At 35.5% G+C, this 23,493-nt stretch overlaps 1 protein-coding gene across 2 annotated transcripts in view; it reads left to right on the plus strand.

Annotated features, from left to right (window-relative positions):
* The window catches only part of LOC137404679 (sialin-like), a 150,817-nt gene that overhangs the window by 118,595 nt on the left and 8,729 nt on the right, over nucleotides 1-23,493 (plus strand). Inside the window, exons 1-5 of one of the 2 annotated variants that reach the window (XM_068090909.1) lie at nucleotides 17,377-17,454; nucleotides 18,090-18,295; nucleotides 18,674-18,861; nucleotides 20,496-20,664; nucleotides 22,792-23,013. In XM_068090909.1, the coding sequence (XP_067947010.1) occupies nucleotides 17,385-17,454; nucleotides 18,090-18,295; nucleotides 18,674-18,861; nucleotides 20,496-20,664; nucleotides 22,792-23,013 (855 nt within the window). In that variant the 5' untranslated portion in view covers nucleotides 17,377-17,384. Of the gene's footprint in view, nucleotides 1-17,376; nucleotides 17,455-18,089; nucleotides 18,296-18,673; nucleotides 18,862-20,495; nucleotides 20,665-22,791; nucleotides 23,014-23,493 lie in introns of those variants that run through there. The other variant, XM_068090911.1, reaches the window with a different exon arrangement.

Here is a 23,493-nt window from a genome sequence, read left to right on the forward strand (position 1 = left end):
TTCATATATGCTATGCTTGCTCTGCTGAAAATTATTATCTGGTCTGTTTGAATATGGGTCTTGCGAATGCCGAACCCTCAGATGGAGAATAACCAGCTTCCGATCAAGGTTATTTTTCTTAATTGTGTAAAATCCCTACTTTCTAGCAAGAGTGCAGGCCGGCCTGGTTGGAAGTCTAGGCAATTTACTTATTGTCACTAATTCTAAAAGTACTCTCAATAACAAGTGATCAGAGCAGTATTAATATACGTATATTTGTAACAAGTATATTATGACATAACATAACCTTAAGCTAGAAGCATTGTTATTACACACTCAAGTTTCAAATTGTACTTGTTTTACAATTTCAGCATCCTTCAAGCTCAGCAGATTGTGCCTATGGATTGTGGCTCGGCCAGGTGGCTCATTATTATTGCTTAGCTGATTGTGTAAGCTGACGTAGCGGTGTTAGCACGTTATAGTTAGCAGCACATTAACGTTAGTATTAACTAATCGTTAGTGAGACTAGCTAAGCTAATGTGGCTAGTTTTTACTACTTAAACTCTTGAAATAAAAATAACGTAAAGAAAGCTGCAGTGTTCCCTTTTTTTGTTTCACCAGAGTCAAAACCACTGAATGCAAGGCAATAAGATACATATTTTACTATATACATACATATATATACATTTATATATATATACATATAAAAAAATAAAAGAAAAATTGTTTCCTCGCCCCGGTTAACCCGTATGGGTGGTAATTTCTGCTCAAACTCAGGTCTCCTACCAGAAACCTGAGAGTTTGAGCACTCGCCTCAAGATCTTAGCTGTTCTCAATAGCGCACTTTTCTGCAAATCACCTGAGTTGATTTCTCTAGGAATTTGGGCAAGCCACATTTTATGCGCCGGTGTTATTGTGCCCAGTGCCCCAATGACTATTGAGATTACAGTTGTTCTTACATCCTAGCATTTTTCAATCTCTTCTCCAAGAGGGAGATATTTCTCTACCTTTTCTTTTTTGCTGGCTATATTGTAGTCATTGGGTACTGCTATATCTATTATAGTAGCTCTCTTGTTCTCCTTGTCCACCACCACTATATCTGGTTGGTTTGCTAGGACATGCTTGTCAGTCCGAATGTAGAAGGCCCAGAGGATCTTAGCGTGGTCATTTTCATTGACCTTACTAGGAGCTTCCCACCAGTGTTGTGGTTTATTAAGGCCATACTCGTCACATAGACTTCTATACACAACACCTGCGACATGATTATGCCACTCAGTGTATGCGTTTCCTGCTAGCTACTTGCATCCACTGATGATGTGTTGGATGGTCTTAGGTGCATCTTTGCACAGCCTGCATCTAGGATCATCTTTAGTGTAATAGATTTTTGTTTGGAGTTGCCTTGTTGGGACCACTTGCTCCTGGGCTGCCATGATTAGCGACTCTGTGTTGGCCGTTAGGTTTCCTTTGTTCGGCCACATATATGTCTGGTGAAGATCGCCAACCTTAGATATTTGTCGGTGGTAAGCACCATGAAGAGGTTTCGTGTGCCAGTCAATTTCCTCATCATCAGGACGGAGCTCACTTGTCAGAGCAGCCGATTGAAATTCAGCTAGCAACTTATCTGAAATGGCCATGGAGGCTGCATAGACTTGGACGCTTTGTTTTTCCTCTTTTGCTGTCTGCTGTACACTTTTGACTCCCCTACCGTCATCTTTCCTATCAAGATACAATCTAGTAATATCAGATTTTGGGTGGAGTGCTCCATGCATGGTCAGCAGTTTACGAGTTGCTATATCTGTTTCTTTGATGGCTTCCTCAGTCCACTTTATTATGCCTGCTGGATATCTTATTACTGGCAGTGCGTAGGCATTTATTGCCATGACTTGGTTCTTGGCATTGAGCTGGCTCCGTAGGACCTGCCGAAGGCGCTTCTTGTATTCGGTAATGGCTTTGTGACGTACTTAGGCTTTTTGGTTGATGTTGCTTTGCATAATCCCCAAGTACTTGTACCCTTCTTCTATATCTTTGATGGTACCATTTGGCAATCTTAGGCCAAATGTGACCATAGAATGGTCTTTCTTAAGAATTAGCCTTCCACATTTCTCAATACCAAAGGTCATTCCGATGTCCTTGCTGTATACCTGAGTGAGGTGTATTAGCGAATCAATGTCCCTTTCTTTGTTAGCGTACAGCTTGATGTCATCCATGTAGAAGAGGTGGTTTATCTTGGTGCCACTCTTAAACTGGTACCCATATTGAGTCTTTTCCAGCATATTGCTTAAAGGGTTTAGGCATATGCAGAAGAGCAGCGGTGATAAGGAGTCACCTTGATAGATGCTTCGCTTAATTTTTATACTCGCCAGCTTTTTGCCATTAGCTTCCAGTTCCGTCGTCAATTTGGTCATTGACATTTTGATAAATGCCACAAGAGCAGGGTGAACATTGTACATACTGAAGCACTCAAGTATCCAACTATGGGAAATTGAGTCATAGGCCTTTTTGTAGTCAATCCAAGCCATGGCAAGATTGATATGCTTTCTCCTGCTGTCTTGACCGACTGTCCGATCCACCAGTAACTGATGTTTGGCTCCTCGGGTGTTGCGCCCAATTCCTTTCTGGGCCCTGGTCATATAGTGACTCATGTGCTCTTCCAGTTTGTCTGCAACTATTCCTGAGAGCAGTTCCCAGGTGGTGGGCAAGCACGCTGTTGGCCGATAGTTTTGGGAATCGGCCCCTGCTTTGGATCTTTTATCAGAAGTACAGTTCGTCTTTTGGTCAGCCATTCCGGATGGTCACCTTGTTCTATTAAGCATTCCATCTGCTTAGCCATTCTAGTGTGAAGTGATGTCAATTTCTTCAACCAGAAGGCTTAAATCATGTCATTGCCAGGTGCTGCCCAGTTCTTCATATGCTGCACTCTGCAATTGATGTCCACTTCGCTGATGGTGAGTCCTTGCTGAGCCACAGTGTGTTGGTGGCTCTCTTTAAACCTCTTCAGCCAATTTGCAGATGTATTATGAGTAGCCTCTTTCTCCCCGATGTCCTTCCAAAACTTTGTAGTGCTGGATCGGGGAGGATCTGACATTGGCCTCTGCAGTTCACCTTTGAACTGGGAATACACTCTAGATTTGCTACACTATATATATATATATATATATATATATATATATACATATATATATGTATATATATATAGATATATATATATATATATATTGTGGGACAGATAGCGCAGCTGGCAAGGTATCGGGACAGTGATCATTACGTCCTAGGTTCAAACCCCAACAACTGCAACCTTCTGGTAGTCATTAGACAAGACCCTTGCTTGTATAATGTCTACAACCTCTATGATGAGTGCAATAACCAAAGCCATGCCAGCTCGGACGTCGCCCGGTCAAACAAGGTCCGCGCTGCCTGTAGCTGAACCAGGACAGGGCAGTGGAAAATGGGCTACTGGTTCAAAATGGATGAAATGGACTCGGACAGATAACACGGACCTCATGCAGTGCTACTTTATGAGTGAACCTCAAAATTGGGGCTATATGGGAAGGATGCGCCAACTGTGGATAAACATGTGCCCTGAAATGTCACTCACCGCTAAGCAACTTGTAGCTCAGAGGAGTAACATAATCAAGCGGCACCTCATATCAGAACTTGAGGTAGATGAAATTAGGGAACAGTTCACCCAAGTAACCTCAACTAACGAGGAGTGCATATCATCACACACCGGCACACATACACATACACACCTTGCTCCCAACAAGGCAACTCCAAACAAAAATCTATCACACTAGAGACAATCCTAGATGCAGACTGTGCAAAGATGCACCTGAGACCATCCAACACATCATCAGTGGATGCAGGCAGCTAGCAAAAAATGCATACACTGAGCGGCATAATCATGTCGCAGGTGTTGTGTATAGAAGTCTATGTGACGAGTATGGCCTTAATAAACCACAACACTGGTGGGAAACTCCTGGTAAGATCAATGAAAATTATCGCGCTAAGATCCTCTGTGACTTCTACATCTGGACTGACAAGCATGTCCTAGCAAACCAACCAGGTATAGTGGTGGTGGACAAGAAGAACAAGAGAGCTACTATAATAGATATAGCAGTACCCAATGACTACAATATAGACAGCAAAAAAAAAGAAAAGGTAGAGAATTATATCCCTCTTGGAGAAGAGATTGAAAAATGCTGGGATGTAAGAACAACTGTAATCCCAGTAGTCATTGGGGCACTGGGCGCGATAACACCGGCGCATAAAATGTGGCTTGCCCAAATACCAACAGCAATCAACTCAGGTGAGTTGCAGAAAAGTGCGCTACTGGGAACAGCTAAGATCTTGAGGCGAGTGCTCAAACTCCCAGGTCTCTGGTAGGAGACCCGAGTTAGAGCAGAAACTATATATATATATATAATTGAGTCAAGTGCTCGATATATATATATATATATATATATATATATATATATATATATATATATATATATATATATATATATATATATGGCTACAAGCAAATCGAAATGTGTGCCTACAAGGAACACCGTGCAAGGGACTGCCAGCGATCTATACCTCCTTCTTCAGCATATATTTTAGCTTCTTATTTATGCTGTAAGTTCTGGTTCTTTCAAGTTCAGTTTGGTTTGTGTACAGGACTCGAATTCAGTAATTAAGTTATATGTATAACATGTCCAGCTTCAGCCGATCCAAGTACTGCTTTGATAGCCGAGCTGGCTATCTTGTTGTTGTTGTCTATCTGTCTTGTTATTCAAGCTGTCTATAGTCTGATCGCTCAGCAGATTGTGCAGGGAACAAATTGCAAGCCTCTTAGCGGGAATGGTGTTTGCTAGTTACCAGCGAGCTTTCATTGCAATAACTTAATATACAAATAAAAGTAGATTGAAAAAGAGATGATAGCAATTATCTTACAAATTGTCTCACGCAAGCAAACATCACAGTAAATTATATCCTTCTTTAACTGAGACTGACACCACTACACTTTGTTTGAAAGCATGTTAGTGTTTACATAATATCTGACACTTGAAATCAATAGTTTGTTTTTGACAAATCAGACTTGTGCTTATAAAACTTACATAGAATAAAAACAAAGCTGATAATTGTGGAATACAGTCTTAGCCTGTGAAAAATTATTCGCATACTTTGACCACGCTTCCGGTAATTACTACAATAACCAACTTAAATTATAGTTATTGAATATTTTGAAAGAGTTTCTCACGCTGTTTATTACAAAGAACTAAAAAAGAACGGTATTAAAATCAAAAATGTTAAGGATTGACGGTTTTTATTCTTTTACAAGAAAATATAAATGAATAATTTACAAGCTACCCTTATGATCGAGGTGTCATTTCATTACAACAAATGAACAAGCTGAAAAGCAGTTTTGTTTAAAAATAGTCAGAAACTAAGAATAATTATATTTTTGAGTAGAAAATTATTCTAAACTGGTTTTGTTTGTGTTGATATATATAGCTATATTATATATGTATATATATTACTTTATTGGCAATAATTTCATTTCAAACAGAAATGTTTTTCAAATTATGCCATACAACAATAGTAAAACAAAAACAAAAGAGGGCATCAATTAGCTGCTAAAATTGAATAAACAGTCTGATAATTAGTGTTTAAAATGCCTTTCTTTGCTAAAGAACTTACATTAGATGAAAGATTGTTAAGGAAGTTGGCGGTGATATTTTGCGAAATGATTGTGTGGTTGTATGCAAATTGTTCATATCACGTTAATTGAAATGAGTTGGAAACCTATAGCTTTCATGTAAAAAAATTAGAACACAAACCATCAAAAATCTTAAAACCTTTAATTAAAGTAAAATAAACATTTATCATAGGCAGAGAAAGAAAATGCAAATATTTGGAAAGATCATTTGATGGAACAATATATGCTGGAACATTATGTAGATTTGCAATTAGTCGAACTGCTCTTTTTGCAACAAAAATAATTCATTTGTGGCATATCTTGGAGCTAAATTATAATAAATGTGTACACCATAAATAATATAATAATTTATGAAGAAATAGATTAATCATGCTGTTAGTGTTCTTTCTAATCAGAATATCATTCCATCTGATAGAAAAAAACTTATTTAAAATAGTGTCAGGCCAGAATCTGGAGTGAGCTCTGTAAGTAATTTTCCAAGGAAATGAGTTATGTGTGACACCAACTTTTCTTGCATTAAATACCAAATTATGATCACTCATCGACAATTTAAGTACTCCTGTTGTAGTATGTCGTAGTACAACTGAGACAATTGTTACGTAGTACAACTGAGACGAGTTGTGTACTGTTTAAATTAGCTGGTTTTTTAAAAAAGCTGATGAAAATTTTTTGATGTTTATTAATATTAATTTGGAAAGACCTTAGCAACATAAATATAGCAAAATAACTGTGTTTAAAAAGATATTCAGTGAAAATTTGATTGGTCAACTGTAAATAAGGAAAATATATTTGGAAAATCACTTAGGTTGTCCTTCTTGAAAGGACAATTTTACTTAACATTACAATATAACATTTAATTTTTAGCAAATAAGTTGAAGATTTGTCAAAGACTGACTCCATTTTAGCAAATCATTTCTATGGATTATATGCCAAAGAAAAATAACTCAATTATATTAATTGCAAAAAGGGTTTGCTACACAAAGCTGATCCGATCTTGACACACTATAAAAGTGCTTTCTCAGTAATATTATTCAATAATTGAATAATATTTGTTTTTACTTTGAAGGATTGCTGCTTTGTGGACAAGTTATCAGGATGTGGCTCAACAAGGAATATTTATCATGGTAAAATTATTTCCTTAAAGTTTATGGTAAATGGAATAAATGGCTGAAGTCTAGCATTCTGATTAATTTTTAAAAAATGAGAGTAGAGATATGTATGGAGCTAATGGCTAACAACTAATAAAGTTTTAACAACAAGCATTTGGTTAGAAACATTTTTAACTAAGATATTTGGACTGCTTTCTCAAAAAATCATTAGAATCGTTAGCTTTTAGAAACATCAGTTTTTTTTGTTGTTTTATATTTTGTTCTTTTTTCACATAAAAAAACCAATGTATGCTCAGATTGCAAAGAATGTTTCATCAGTAGCACATTAGGCTGGTGCATGATTATTGATGTTTCTCCTCTAAACCAATACAATACTATTTGTATAACAATTGTAAACTTAAAACGCCTCGCAAATATTAAATGAAGTCACCTGAGTATAAAAAGAAAAAGCGTTCAATTCCATATTGTTGACAAGCAATAGTTCGACTTTTCTGTCTGATATGCAGCAAATTCTGATATGCTGAATTGCTTTTGTTTGCTTTACGTTTTGAAACTGCGTTTTCAGTTCATGCGACTTCCTGCGACCTAATTCATCTGCTTTTCACATTATTTCTTAAATTAATTAATACACATGACTGATATTTTGAAAGAAATCGTAGATCATAATAATTATTGCGTTAACTGTTCAAGCTGATTTCTAAATATATCTTAAAATAGCTTTAACAAGGAGTTTTTATGAGAGTAGTCAGCTTACAAATAAATAGTTTTCTCTGCTCTTTACTAAAATGCTAATTGCATGGCAGTGATAATTTATGTTGCTTCGGTGAGAAAGAAATTCTCATGCACTATTGCTTGGGTCTTTGGAAACATAAAACCTAAAGACAGTGTGTACGAGGTAAAATAAGCAAACAAGCAATCAGGTGTTCACACAACTATATTTATTAGCTTTTGTGGTAACATAGTAGGATAACACTCATGAAAAGAGAATAAAGCTAATTTGTTTGAGTGAACATCAAATTTTTAAATGAACATTTTTCCTAAATTAGATTAAAACATTTTGTACTGTTCATTGTCATACTTCATAACAGTCCGTATTAAAAATTAAGTTGAATTGAGAGTTCTCCGCATAATAATTTACAGGCATAAAATTTTCATTTGTGGAGACATGGAAAACATATCTATCAGATTTTTCACCAAGTGGTGATCATATACAATTACTTTAGACTGTCAGGATGCATTTGAAAAGGGAGAGAGAAAGTCTGGTGCAGTTTACATCCTCCGTCCGGATCCAGACTGGAGACTCATCAGAGCTGTCTGTCAGTTTGACCATGAATCTGGTTGGACTGTTATGCAGAGAAGACTAGATGGTAGTGTGGACTTCTACAGAGGATGGGATGAATATGTTGATGGCTTTGGTTATACGAATGGAGAGTACTGGATGGGTGAGTCACCTTTGTGTTACTGTGTAAAACAGTAAAACCATTTAAAAATTGCAAGCCATTCGTTCTATCATGCATATTGGTCACTGCCCTTCAAGTAGTTTTATTTGTACAAAACTATTAAAAACTGAAAGTTGAGCTCATAAACTGCTTTGTATAGAGAGCTTTTAAAATTCTGAAAACGTAAACAAAGCGATAGACTGCATCTAAATAAAAGCGTACAAGGAACTTTATTATTATTATTACTACTATTATTATTGGTTCTTGATACCTTTTGTTCCAAACTTACATCAGTAATTGATATCCAATGTCATTATCATTTTTCGAAAACATGATGTGGTTTTTTTTATTTTCAGTGTACAGATAACAAGTTGGGTAATGGAGTTACTTTACCGTGTTAAACCTTTTAGGTCTGGAGGCTATTCATCAGCTAACAAAGACAAACAGTAAACTCAGTATCTACCTTGAGTCACACGATGGAGAAATTAAAACAGCCAACTACTCTAACTTCCATATTGACGAATCATCCACCGGCTATGTAAACCATGTAAGAATAATTTTATTCAGTTGTATAGGCAGGATTTAAAATTAAATAGAAATCTACTACAAGTTATACAAGTTTATAGGAGCAATAATATCGCTGAAGTCCATGGACTTGACCAAACTGTAGGTATGGAGACAATGATTCCTACTATTTGGCATTGTATGTACCACCTGATAAGGCAGTGACAAAGCTGTAACAATGTAGATGACTATTAGACTGTATGTTGAAAAAATGACATTAGGGTTCTGTGTACTTCTGTTGTAATATGCAGTTATGCAAACTTTTTGAAGATGGCCCAAGATTTTTTGCTAAAACATTCAGGTTGTGTAAATAGTCATACATTGTCATCAAAATTTATTTTTCATCCAATCGTTTTCAAGGAGTTGTAGTATCCTAAACAGAAAAGCCTTTTTAGGATAGAGAAAATAATACAGCGGTTCAACAGTATAAAAGCCAGCCATGTTTCCATCTGCTTACTGTTTCAATACCTATATTATTATTATATAAATATGATAGAGAAGTGATGCTAAGACTACTATCACTGGGCACGTTACATCAAGGAAAATTGGCAATATACTTACAAAGCTTTTTATGAAACTTTTTAAAAAGTGTTCATTAAAAAATAAGTACTGATTACTAGTTTACAAACTACAGTATGTAAACTATGTATATAGTAATTAGCTTAAAAGAGATATGTTATATAATTCATCAATTTTATATCGCACTGATAGCATACATTTTTATGATCTTGCAATCCACTATATTTATCGCCAAAATTCCTATCCAATCTAATAATGAAAAGTTAGCCCAAAGTGATGAAGCGAGCTTTTGCTTCATGACCTAGAGTTATCGTATATTACATAAGATGTAGGACAGCTTTTATTTCGAATGTTTAAACTTTTGCGTTTTCTGTATGATGAAGGTGTTACAGTTTGTGATAATGTAAATAAATCTTCAGCCTATATTTTTAAAAACAACCATTTAAAAAAAAAACCAAGAAAAAATAATGCATTCATCTCTGTTGACCGCCATCCTCCAATTTACAATGGTCTATTTTTAGCCTCATGGCTAATGCTGAAAATAAACAAAGACATTCATAGTTTTTATTTATTATTTCTCACAATTTTAATATGTAATTTTTCTATATTTAATGTAGTAATATAATTTTAACATGTCTTTTAATTCAGTCTGAAAGAGGCAAATCCTAACTCAGTTTTATTTAAAAGTTAAGGATTGCACACAGTTAGGAATTTTTTAGGGGAGGTCTCTGTTAAATGCATTTACCACCACTACTAAAATGTAAATGAAATCTAGATTCTGACCAGTCTAGAGACTCGGCTCTGCTGTAATCCAGACTAATGTGTCTACCAATGACACCAAATTTTTTTATGCTTCAGCAACAGCAATCGAATATAGCAAAATAATATATTTTAGCTTGTTTATATTTTGAAAAAGCACCTAAACAAAAGCATGTGTTTGAGGGTTGGCTAGTTTATCCTTTTGATACAAAAGACCTTCTTATATGTATATACATATCTATATATATCCAATATAATATATATATATTCAACCAGTTGTTCAACTGATTGGATCTATATAGTATATAGCCTATAATAATAATATAATAATATTATATTAATATTATTAATATATTATATGTATTAATAATATATAATATATACTATAATATATTATATAATATATATATACTATATATATATTCAACCAGTTGTTCAACTGATTGGACATATATATAATAATATGATATTAATATTATGTTATGATATTATATTAATATTATTAATATATTATATATATATTAATAATATATATAATATATATTATAATATATATTATATAATATATGTATACTATATATATATACATGTATATTCAACCAGTTGTTCAACTGATTGGACATATATATAATAATATAATATTAATATTATATTATTATATTATATTATTAATATATTCTATTTATATTAATAATATATATTATATATTATATAATATATGTATACTATATATATATATATGTATATATATATATATATATATATATATATATATATATATATATATATATATATATATATTCAATCAGTTGTTCAATCGATTTGTGTTCACACCTCTCGTCTTGCTATTCCAATTATTACTCGATTTGTATTACCGTTTATGCCAAGTTCAATTTATTTAATTTATCTATCTACTCCTGGTTCAAAACCAAAGTGTATCGGCACACCCAAGTTTGTACAGGAATTTTTTACCAAATAGAAAACTGTTATTTTTTTTACATCGTATAACCTCAATTGTATTTCAGGTTTCAGGATATAGTGGAGATGCTGGAGACTCTTGGACGGGCGGTCACAATCACAACAATATGAAATTTACAACATTTGATAGAGACCACGACCTGAATGGTAACAACTGTGCTGAAAAGTTCCAAGGTAAGTAACAATATAAAGACATTGCGAATTTTGAATTTTAGCTCAACGAGCATACACACCAGTCTTCTATATTTTTAGCTATTTTTGACATCTGTATCAATGTTTCCCATTTTAAATATTCACATTCACAGTTTTGCAACATTTGACTTTTTTTAATTTGTCTCTAATCCAATAAAACAAACATCAAATACATTTGCTTGACAACTTCCTTACTTAAATGGAAATAGCGTCAATACGTTTTTCTAAGCAAGCTTTCAAAAAACTTAATTGTTGAAAAATGACGAAATATCTAAACTATTTTGCAAACTTGTCTATACTTGAATTGTAAACTCAACCATGTTTTATTGTACATGTTATACTATAATATTATTTACATCAAAACTATTAATCTAACCTTTCTATTTGTAGGAGCTTGGTGGTACCGGTCATGCCATCATTCTAATCTAAATGGTATTTGGTATGAAGGGGGAACAACTTCTTCATTTGCAACAGGAGCAGTTTGGTCCAGCTGGAAAGGACAGTATTACTCGTTGAAAACTATTTATATGAGATTATCTCGTTAGCAAACAATTTCAGTTACAAATACATTGTATAATAAGAGCTTATTAAATAAACATAATTATACAAAATATGGTTGATAAAATTCTTCTTTCGTTCTCTTAGCAAAAAAACTCGTTAAGTATTTCAAGTTAATACTTTTTTGTTTAGACCTTTGACTTTTAGACCTTCGACCTCATCTAATAAGCCTCTACAAGGTCTGAACTTGTAACTTGTATCAACGGCTTTACTCCCCTCTATTTCCTGTGATATTTAACTATATTCAATATAACTGAGTCAATGCAAAGTTTATCAAATAGACTGATATTCATTTTAATTTCTGAGTTAAATTTGTTCTGATTTTTCTATGAAAGGGCATCAAGTTCTTAACTAGCTGCTTTGACAGGTCAAAAATAGACACGCCTGTATTTTTTGGTTGGACAGTGAAAACAATAGCAACTGCCAACCAGGCAGTTAGAACCACGAGGGCTTTTGTGTCAATACAACCAGCCAATGACCTTGGTGTCTGCTGGTGCAACTGGCTGGACTGCTGCTGAAAATTATTTGTTCGTGCACAATGAAGTTATGGCAGAGATGAAGTTATGGCAGAGATGAAGTTATGGCAGAGATGAACTTATAGCAGGGATGAAGTTATAGCAGGGATGAAGTTATAGCAGGGATGAAGTTATGGCAGGGATGAAGTTATAGCAGGGATGAAGTTATGGCAGGGATGAAGTTATAGCAGGGATGAAGTTATGGCAGGGATGAAGTTATAGCAGGGATGAAGTTATGGCAGGGATGAAGTTATGGCAGGGATGAAGTTATGGCAGGGATGAAGTTATGGCAGGGATGAAGTTATGGCAGGGATGAAGTTATAGCAGGGATGAAGTTATGGCAGGGATGAAGTTATGGCAGGGATGAAGTTATGGCAGGGATGAAGTTATGGCAGGGATGAAGTTATGGCAGGGATGAAGTTATGGCAGGGATGAAGTTATAGCAGGGATGAAGTTATGGCAGGGATGAAGTTATGGCAGGGATGAAGTTATGGCAGGGATGAAGTTATAGTAGGGATGAAGTTATGGCAGGGATGAAGTTATGGCAGGGATGAAGTTATGGCAGGGATGAAGTTATGGCAGGGATGAAGTTATGGCAGGGATGAAGTTATGGCAGGGATGAAGTTATAGCAGGGATGAAGTTATAGCAGGGATGAAGTTATAGCAGGGATGAAGTTATAGCAGGGATGAAGTTATGGCAGAGATGAAGTTATAGCAGGGATGAAGTTATAGCAGGGATGAAGTTATAGCAGGGATGAAGTTATAGCAGGGATGAAGTTATAGCAGGGATGAAGTTATAGCAAGGATGAAGTTATAGCAGGGATGAAGTTATAGCAGGGATGAAGTTATAGCAGGGATGAAGTTATGGCAGAGATGAAGTTATAGCAGGGATGAAGTTATAGCAGAGATGAAGTTATAGCAGGGATGAAGTTATAGCAGGGATGAAGTTATAGCAGGGATGAAGTTATAGCAGGGATGAAGTTATAGCAGGGATGAAGTTATGGCAGAGATGAAGTTATAGCAGGGATGAAGTTATAGCAGGGATGAAGTTATAGCAGGGATGAAGTTATAGCAGGGATGAAGTTATAGCAGGGATGAAGTTATAGCAGGGATGAAGTTATAGCAGGGATGAAGTTATAGCAGGGATGAAGTTATAGCAGGGATGAAGTTATGGCAGAGATGAAGTTATAGCAGGGATGAAGTTATAGCAGAGATGAAGTTATAGCAGGGATGAAGTTATAGCAGGGATGAAGTTATAGCAGGGATGAAGTTATAGCAGGGATGAAGTTATAGCAGGGATGAAGTTATAGCAGGGATGAAGTTATAGCAGAGATGAAGTTATAGCAGGGATGAAGTTATAGCAGGGATGAAGTTATAGCAGGGATGAAGTTATAGCAGGGATGAAGTTATAGCAGGGATGAAGTTATAGCAGGGATGAAGTTATGGCAGGGATGAAGTTATGGCAGGGATGAAGTTATGGCAGGGATGAAGTTATAGCAGGGATGAAGTTATGACAGAGATGAAGTTATAGCAGGGATGAAGTTATGGCAGGGATGAAGTTATGGCAGAGATGAAGTTATGGCAGGGATGAAGTTATGGCAGGGATGAAGTTATAGCAGGGATGAAGTTATAGCAGGGATGAAGTTATAGCAGGGATGAAGTTATAGCAGGGATGAAGTTATAGCAGGGATGAAGTTATAGCAGGGATGAAGTTATGGCAGAGATGAAGTTATAGCAGGGATGAAGTTATAGCAGGGATGAAGTTATAGCAGGGATGAAGTTATAGCAGGGATGAAGTTATAGCAGGGATGAAGTTATAGCAGGGATGAAGTTATAGCAGGGATGAAGTTATGGCAGGGATGAAGTTATAGCAAGGATGAAGTTATAGCAGGGATGAAGTTATAGCAGGGATGAAGTTATAGCAGGGATGAAGTTATAGCAGGGATGAAGTTATGGCAGGGATGAAGTTATGGCAGGGATGAAGTTATAGCAGGGATGAAGTTATAGCAGGGATGAAGTTATGGCAGAGATGAAGTTATAGCAGGGATGAAGTTATAGCAGGGATGAAGTTATAGCAGGGATGAAGTTATAGCAGGGATGAAAGTTATAGCAGGGATGAAGTTATAGCAGGGATGAAGTTATAGCAGGGATGAAGTTATAGCAGGGATGAAGTTATGGCAGGGATGAAGTTATGGCAGGGATGAAGTTATAGCAGGGATGAAGTTATGGCAGGGATGAAGTTATGACAGAGATGAAGTTATAGCAGGGAACATGTAATCCGCTAAGCATACTTGTCTTCGTGTATTCATAAATGTCATCCTGGTTCTGTTGGCACACTTTTTAGTGTAGTTAGTCGTACTTGTCAAATAAAATAACAAACATGTAGACTTCTAGCTAATTTTGTCATTGCATAGAATGACACAGTGACCTCTCCATAACTTGAATTTCACTAAACAGAAGGTTAACAAGACTTAAGCATGAGATGAAAGTTGAAAAATTTCTTTGTGATAAGTTCATTTCTCACAAAAGGAATTAGCAGGCCTGCTATTGATCAGGCTACAGTTAATAAAAACACAGTTGTGACAAAAGATTTTATACTATCATATAAAAACATATACTAGCAGAACATTACCACTGTGTTGTGATACTCTGCTAGTATATTTGAATATTCTGAAGCCAAACCCTGGTGCAAAAGCATCTAGACTCATAAAATATAGCAAAAATGTTTTGTACATTAAGGAGAAAATTCAAAGAAGAACCTGAGCAATTGAAGGCTTTAAATGATAAAGTTATCATACCATCAGAATTATATGTCTGCCACTGCAAAGAAACAAACGATAATGGAAAACTTTTCATACGGCACCAACTCATTTAAGATTGCACATCTAACTATTGTGGATTTGCCATTGAAACTTATCAAGTGAGATGTTTACTATCTACATACAAATTCAAAATAGTCTATCAGTTTGAACCTTTCAAGGAAGGAATCTGTCAGGGTTTATTTTGACATTCCAAGATAAAAATTGATACAGAAAGATGGGATTGAATAGAAAAATGGATATGTGGTCTACTAAGTTCACGCATTCATTGATTTTGAGCTTACAGCATACTCTATTATAGGTGATGATGCTGTTGTTAAGATCAAACATAATCATACAAACAATTTCATAATCTCATGTATATACTGTCCCAAATTTTGTTTTACTTTTGAAGGGAAAAACTCAAACGGTATTTCAAAAACTGCTATTCCCCATGCAAAGAATTGTTTATATTTGGAAGCTTCCATGTTGAGCTTAACTGCTCTAGCAACTTCGATGTGGGAAAAAGTATATCATGAATCCACTCCCGGTAACTCAGGTGATTTTTGTGTTATTCTTGTTACCGATATCTCTTTTGCAATTCAAAATCACACCAACACAATTAATTTCGTACACTACCATGATAAGAAAATTTTTATGCAATTTAGAATCTACATTATAGATATAAAGCCGGTATGCACACACTTGGTGAAGTAGTAAAAACAAAAGGAGGCAACTCTTAGTTCGCCCAGAAACTTTGATTTGTAAACTTCCCATGCACAAACTCTTTTTGCATGTTGGGGGCTTTAAAAAGAGCAACCGTTGTTACCCATCAATGTGCTATGAATATTCAAGTATATATTTTCAGATAAGAACAAGTTTTAAAATGGATGTACAAAAGCAAACAACACAGTAACATAGAAATTAGGTAATAAACTTATATATCATGGTGAAGTCCACAACAAAAGGTTTTACAAAAGCCTCCCATGTACCGCAATCCTATTTATTTTCAGTTGACTCACGGGTTTTTTCATCTGATGGCTTCTGTAATGCACTAAATCGTTTACCAAATCTAATCCTAGCTGGCCTACTTTTCTCTAGAACAGTTAGAACCAATCTTTAAGTTGAAGAAGTTGAAACCCAAAAAATTGTGTGTTTGCAAAAAGATTTTGTGCATTCAAAATTTCAAATATTTGCCAATTCATTGCATGGGTGCGCAAGTGTGCATAGGTACGCGTGCATCCGTTCGTGCACGCGTGCATGTGTGTGTTCGCGTGTGCATGCGTGCATATGTGTGCTTGTGTGTGCATATGTGTGAGAGAACAATCATTCAAGATATAACATGAGAGTCATGCATAGTTTGGGCACGTGCGTGCGTCTGTGTGTCTGTGTGTGCATATGTGTGAGAGAACAACCTTACAAGATATAACATAAGAGTAATACATAGTTTGGGTGCGTACGTGCATGCATGCATGCGTGCGTGTGTGTGGGTGTGAGTGAAAAACGCACCCAAACCATGCATGACTCTTCATTTATATCTTGAAAGAACTCCTTTTGAGCAGCATGTAGCAGCGCTTATACATGTAGCTAGCGCGGCACTAGTTATAGCCGAACATACCGAAGGACATACACACACAAACATGCACACACACAAACTCTGAGATTTATATATGTGTATATAAAGATAGATTATTTTTATAAAAATAATCTATCATATCTCTTTAGAAAAATGCAGTTATTTATCACATGTTGACAATTTACTTTGAAGAGAAGAGACATTAAACAATTGCTTTTTTATTCTATTATCAATTTCCAATTTTTGTACGGATACAATCACAAACCTTTACTAACATAATCATGGTTTACCTGAAGGAGCTATCTCTAGTATTAACTTGGCGGTTGAGTATTAACCAAATAGGTTTTTTTGTGAATGCCTTGCTCAAGGCTTAAACATTATTGCATGATTTTGTCATTAATAACATTCAGTAGCCTGCTTGGATGCGGTATAAGAATATCAGGGTTTGGAGAGGTCCGGTAACGTTCCATCTAGAAAACATGTCATTTATCTCAGTCTATCATATTTTTAGTTCTGGAGATAACAATATGTAAATTGTTTTGGGGTTTTATTAGCCTGTGATTCTTACAATTTATTGTTGTTAGTAAGCTGATTTTAATCTAAACATGCGGCTGCCCTTTAAATGGCTCTAATGCATTCATTGTATAAGCTAAGGCAAAGTGCACAATAGAGCGTTTATACATTGCATAGTAAACTCATGCTAGTAGGTAGAATGACACAATCAAGCTATGAGCTAAAAGATGAAGACACTAACAGGGATCAACAAGGTAAAACAGAAGTACGTTCGAGAACTCTAAAGTGCTGTTGAAGTTTGTTTCTATTGCTCATGGTTATAGTGTACAAAAAGAGATAACCTTGAGTAGTGATTACATGCTGCAGGCAGCCTGCATACCTAAAGGTAAATACTTTTAATGTCGAAAGTCTGCTGTGCGTATTATCTGGTTGTCTCATTATCTTAGCAATAGACTACTTAAAAAAGAATTGATTCTTTTTCTGCAAAGAACTTAAATGGTGTGGTAACACAACTCATTGTTCAAGATCTATGACTTGAGAGCTTTCAAACTTGCCTCAAAAAAATAACTATTTCCAGCCACATCTTTTTCTGCAACTTGTTGTCATTGATTGTTGCAATAGATGTGCAAACCATTATTTGCTATATGGTTGTTATATAACCCAGTACGGTCATGACTGTTAACACTAGTAGCTTTCCAATTTAAAAACCCTTCGAGGTCTCCATCAGGTAGAGTAATGATAGCAAATATAACCTCTCTGAAGCTCTGATAGATTATATTTCTATTTGGCTGAATAAAGAGTCTAATACACTACCAATGACTGTGTTATTATATGATTAGTTGTTTTATCATCATTATCATATATGAAGCCTTTTGTGATCTTGATTCAGTTACAGAAACAAGGTTACAAGTCATCACATCATGCAGATGGATCCTCGCGTATGTCGGTTGTCTCTGTTTCACGATAATAAATGCTCTCAGGATAAACCTGAGCATAGCCATGATTTGTATGGTGAAACCTGCTAATGTGTCAGAGAGCCAACAATCTGTATCAGATGAGTGCCTGAATAAGTACTCTAACACTTCTACTGATCAGGTTAGCAAGAAGTTAGAGAAATAGCGTTGTTCATTTTAGTGGTAAGAATACGTCAGCAAAGGTGCTATGAAGTAAAATCTTTATCAATAATTATTCAAAAACTTAGAAAAATTAAAAATAATTTTACATAAGTATTTCCTTTGACAAAATTTTTTAGCATTTATGTATAAATGTTCGTAACTAATTTCATTGATAATCATAGGTTTCTAAAATAGGTTTTGTTACCAATATCTGTACAAAGCTACATTGCATCTTGGGTATCAAGAACTTCTCAGAATACAATCCATTGCAACTATTAACTTTGGAATTGATATGCAGATACTGTAAATGTCAACGCTTAGTTGTTACTAGAAAGTATAATTCATTACTTGAATACAGCTCAACGGTGGTGAAATTGAGTGGGACAAAGACCTACAGGGTTGGGTGCTGAGCTCCTTCTTCTATGGCTACATAGTTACTCAAATTCCTGGTGGTTATCTTTCTGGGCGGTTTGGTGGAAAAAGAGTCATGTTAGTAGGCTTGTTTATCTATGGAGTTGTCACAGTTCTGATGCCCCTGGCAGCAAGGTAAGGTGATAACAGAGTTAGCATCATCATTTATGGCGGGCTTCAGACTTTTATGCAAAACCTGAAATTAAACCACAGGAAAAGAATCAGTTACATGTTTAATATTATATAAAAAATTTTGCAGCGAGGTTGCTTTCTGTAATATGTAATTCAGATATACTAGTTTTAACTGAAATGTACTCTATTTCAACCTCTATAGCATGCTCAACTTATGTTTTTGCTAGCCAAACTAAAAAAGAACTACTAATTTTCAGAGCACTGCTTTAATTTCCCTCTGTCTGATTTAGACATGTACAGATTACCAGTTTTCAGTTTCTCAACTTTCCAAGATTTCTTTAGTAGACACATGATTCATTTAGATTAATTTATTTCTATCAACTCTACATGTATACGACTCAATATTGCACATTTGCATTAAAATGTGACTCTTTCTTCAATGAGCTGAGAAGCTCTCATTACATAAGAAGAGGATCTTTCTTTAGTATTGCAAATTTCCTACTTAAACATAAAACAGTAAAGATCTCTCTGGTAATCTCATGGAGCGCAGAAGCTTTCAAGTTATTCAGAGAAAATTAATTTACAAATCAATCTTCTTAGTTGGAAACCAGGTTCTTTGCAGAGTTTCTCTTTATACCTTCACATTAAATTTTAACTCATTTCTCTGTTAGCAATAAGAGTCATGCTACATACTGACTCAATTTTGTTAGTTTTATAATTCATATGAGGCAAACTTTTTTTGTTTGAGCGCAACTCTTTAGGGTTTCAAGTTAAGGAGTTGGTATTGTCTGATTTAGTTCACCTGTGCATTGTTAGTTTTACACTTGCAGTAACCATGGTTTAGTTTAAAGTTTAATCTGGTTTTTTGGCTATCATCCCTACAAGAAACAGGTATTAAAGGTTACAAACTTCTACTACACTATATCAGAAAGTATGAGATATCATTACTTGATCATGATAATCTAAATAGCAAAGGATATCTGCCTGCTGTTGCCAAATGAAGTCACATATGGTACATGAGGCCACCCTGATTGCTCAACCACCTATCATCAACACACTAGAAACGACTAGTGAACATCGACTGAACTTTATTAACAACCGGTGCATCCCGGCACCAAGTTCATCACTATTATTGAATGATGTTATAATTCGACTCCTTTATTACTCGTCATTGTGGCTTAAATTGATGTTAAAGCAGACGTGTTTACTTGTGTTTAAGAGCCTCTTTTTTATGTGACTTCATGGTAACAAGGTGGTGAGATCAATAAAGTAAATTCAGCCACTAAAATCAGAATCTTCCTTTCTCATAGATCTATCCGCAGATTTCTTTGTTTCCCATGGTTAGGTAAAGTGATTCCCCAAAAGTACTCTTCATAATTATGGTCAGAGAATTTTCTCAACACTTATAGTCAGTGCTTTGTAGTTTTTAGCCTTGTCAGCATGAAAGTGAAAGCTTGTTTGATCTGTTTTCACTTTACAACAAGCTTTGAAGCCACCTGAAAAATGTTCACATTTTTCGAAATTAAAGTTGTTGTCTTGTATCCAGTTGCTATATAAACATCATAATACATACCAACAACCATCAACATACCATAATTTGAACTATTGTCAGGTAATATGTGAACTTTCCATTTCAGGTATGATAAAAAGGATTATACCACTTCTGCAGGATTAGCTATTGCGTTGAGAGTCATGGCTGGCTTATCTACAGGAGTTGTCTTTCCAGCAATGCAAAACTTGCTAGGTCATTGGTCCCCTCCATATGAAAGGAGTAAACTCAATATATTGTGCTTCTCTGGAACCATGGTTAGTACTTGTACTGATATAACTTGCCTAGACACAGTCACAATGTTTAGTACTTCTTTTTCTTTCTGCTCTTTTCGTTACGGGTCGCCACCCCAAATGGAATTACTCCTAGTATAGGATTACTAGCTGTGTTACCCGGCGTTGCCCAGGTAATAAAAAACGCTTTGGACAGAAAATTTGATTTGTATTTAACCTATAACAACATTTGCCATTCTAACTTTTAAATTACATATTACGAGAGGAGTGTTTTGTGTAGTTGAAAGAAATTAAGAGATAAAATAAAAACAACTGTAAAGGTTTTAAAACTTTGTTAAACAACTGTAACATTCAAGCTAGTAGTCTGGCATATTGCCAATGAAAAATTCTAGTAAGCTGCTTAATAAGATAGGCTTCTAATGGCGGTAATCCATGACTTTGCGTCTGCATTGTTGTCTAGCTACAACTGTTCTAATAATTGCTATAGCCAGGGAGTCAATCCTACAAACAGACGACAAACTTTGAGAAATATATATATAGATTGTAACAATATGCTCATGAGATTCAGTGCAGGAGCAAATGTGGTTGGACACCTTTTCTGACACTATCATGGTCCTGATGTGACTCACACCACCAACCTACTGTACATACATCAACATCATAGCCACTGAACTATTGCTTAACCTCTGCTGATATTTATTGTTTACAGTGTTTCTTTTGAGTAAGAAAATATGATTCGTCTCTTTCCCCTAGCAGTGTGTCCAATCTTTACTATAATAAAAGTTCTGTATTTTTATCTGAAGCCACTGCTGGCGGTGGAAAAATGTTTTGCATCATACAGTATTTGAACCCATGGCTTTTCACTTGATGCCCAGCGCACTACGACCTGCACCAATCCTTCACCTTCCGCCGCAATCGAATTATTGCACACATACTTACTCTCTATGCTTTATTGGCTGGCATACCTGACGATCTCATGCAGCAAACTAGATTGCTAGGATACTAGTTTACATAATGAGACTCAAACTCGCTAGATAGATTTCATTTACAAAATCAAATAGTTTTTTAATGTAATAAACATTGTAAATTAAGTAAAATTGTTCCAAAGCATCCCTAAAGTCTTATTTGGCCAGTTCGTAGTAGCTGCTACGGGTGAATAAAGTTCTCAGCTTTCTTGTAATAGAATTGAGCAATCATTACCTAAGGGTAGACACTGGAGTAGTTCAGACTGCAAGCTGTTACACTATAGTCTAATAGCAACTTATCTATAGGTTTACTATTATATTTGTTTCATATAACAATGTTTATTTTCATATTGCTGTTGCTAACAGTCTATTGGCAGGTTGAGAGTAGTTGAGGTTAATGATCCTTTATACTGCTGTAGATTCTGTATATACATGTAGGTACCTGGATCTAGTATGTTATACTTTTATTTTGATTAAAATATTTCAAAAATATTTGGCACAATTCTTTTTGTCCCACAAAACTCTAGTCAGATCATTATCTGTCAGTGTACAGACTAATACATTGCATGGGTTGAGGGAGAGGAATGAAGGGGGAGTGAGAGAAGGGAGAGAGAAGGAAGGATAATTGGAGAGGGAAAGAAAGGGAAGGGAAGAGGGAAAGCAAGGAGAGAGGGAAATGAAGGGGTAGGGGATGGAGATGGGTGAGAGGAGGGTGAGGGAGAGGGAGAGGGAGATGGGGAGGGGGAGGGGGGAAGGGGAGGGGAAGGTTGAGAGGGAGAGAGGTATGGGAAGTTTGAGAAGTTTGAGAAGGAAAGGAAGGGAAAAGGGGAGGCTGAGGGGGAAGGGGAAGCTGAGGGAGAGAGAGCAATTTAGAGTCAAACTCAATTCCTATCATCCCCAGGAGCCTTTTCTGCAACGAATTAATCCTAGTCTGCTGTTTGCAGGCCTACCAATCTATACCACTAGGCCATGGCTACTTCATTCTTCAAAATTTCAATGTACATGTAATTGTAAAATTGTAAATGTTTAAAACTAATAATCAAAGTTACACAATATCATTAGCTTTTATTTGCTGCCAAAATGTTTTTCATAGATCTAAAAAGTTTTTGGTTTCAATTTTTTATGTTATTGCCTTTTTGTCACATTCACTGTATACGTTGTTTTAAAAATAGTTTTTGTGCTGTAGGCTGGGAATGTGCTGATGCTCGGAGTTGGTGGTTTCTTTTGTGAATGGAACGCATTTGATGGAGGATGGCCAAGCATATTCTATGTTGGTGGTGGAATTTGTCTTCTTTTTTGTTTTCTTTGGCATTTTCTGGTCTTTGATTCACCAGAAGAACATCCAAGGATTAGTGAAAGAGAGAAACTCTATATTATGAAAAGCCTAGAAGGAGTCACAATTCAAAAGGTAAATTCATAAGGTAATTACTGCTAGTATTTTTGTTTTGTATTTTTAAAAGGCCTTTTTCAAGACATCAACTTGTGTTAATATAACAAAATTACTTTTGCAGTTTGTCATACACTAATCTCTCCTACTTTGTCAGTATTGCATTCCAGACCTAACCTCAAAATGGGAATTTCAGCTAAATCAAAACTAATGTTTTTGTAAAGTACGGGCCATAGTTTTAACACATCAGAACATTTGCAATTATTATACATGGAAGTACTTGTACTTGTATAGTACATAATATAGAGTACAGACAATACTAAATTTCATAGGAGGTCAACGTAAACTGAATGGTCAGTATGCCTGGAAGGAAAACCAAAGAGGCAAAACCAATGTTAAATATTGCACTAAAAATTGTGTTAAAAAAAGCGCTTATTGTCAATAGTCTGTATATGAAGTAGGAGAGATGATCAAATTCTATTCAATAGGTGAAAAGGAGCC

This window comes from Watersipora subatra, chromosome 9 (assembly GCF_963576615.1).
Source record: "Watersipora subatra chromosome 9, tzWatSuba1.1, whole genome shotgun sequence".
Taxonomy (NCBI): Eukaryota; Metazoa; Bryozoa; class Gymnolaemata; order Cheilostomatida; family Watersiporidae; genus Watersipora; species Watersipora subatra.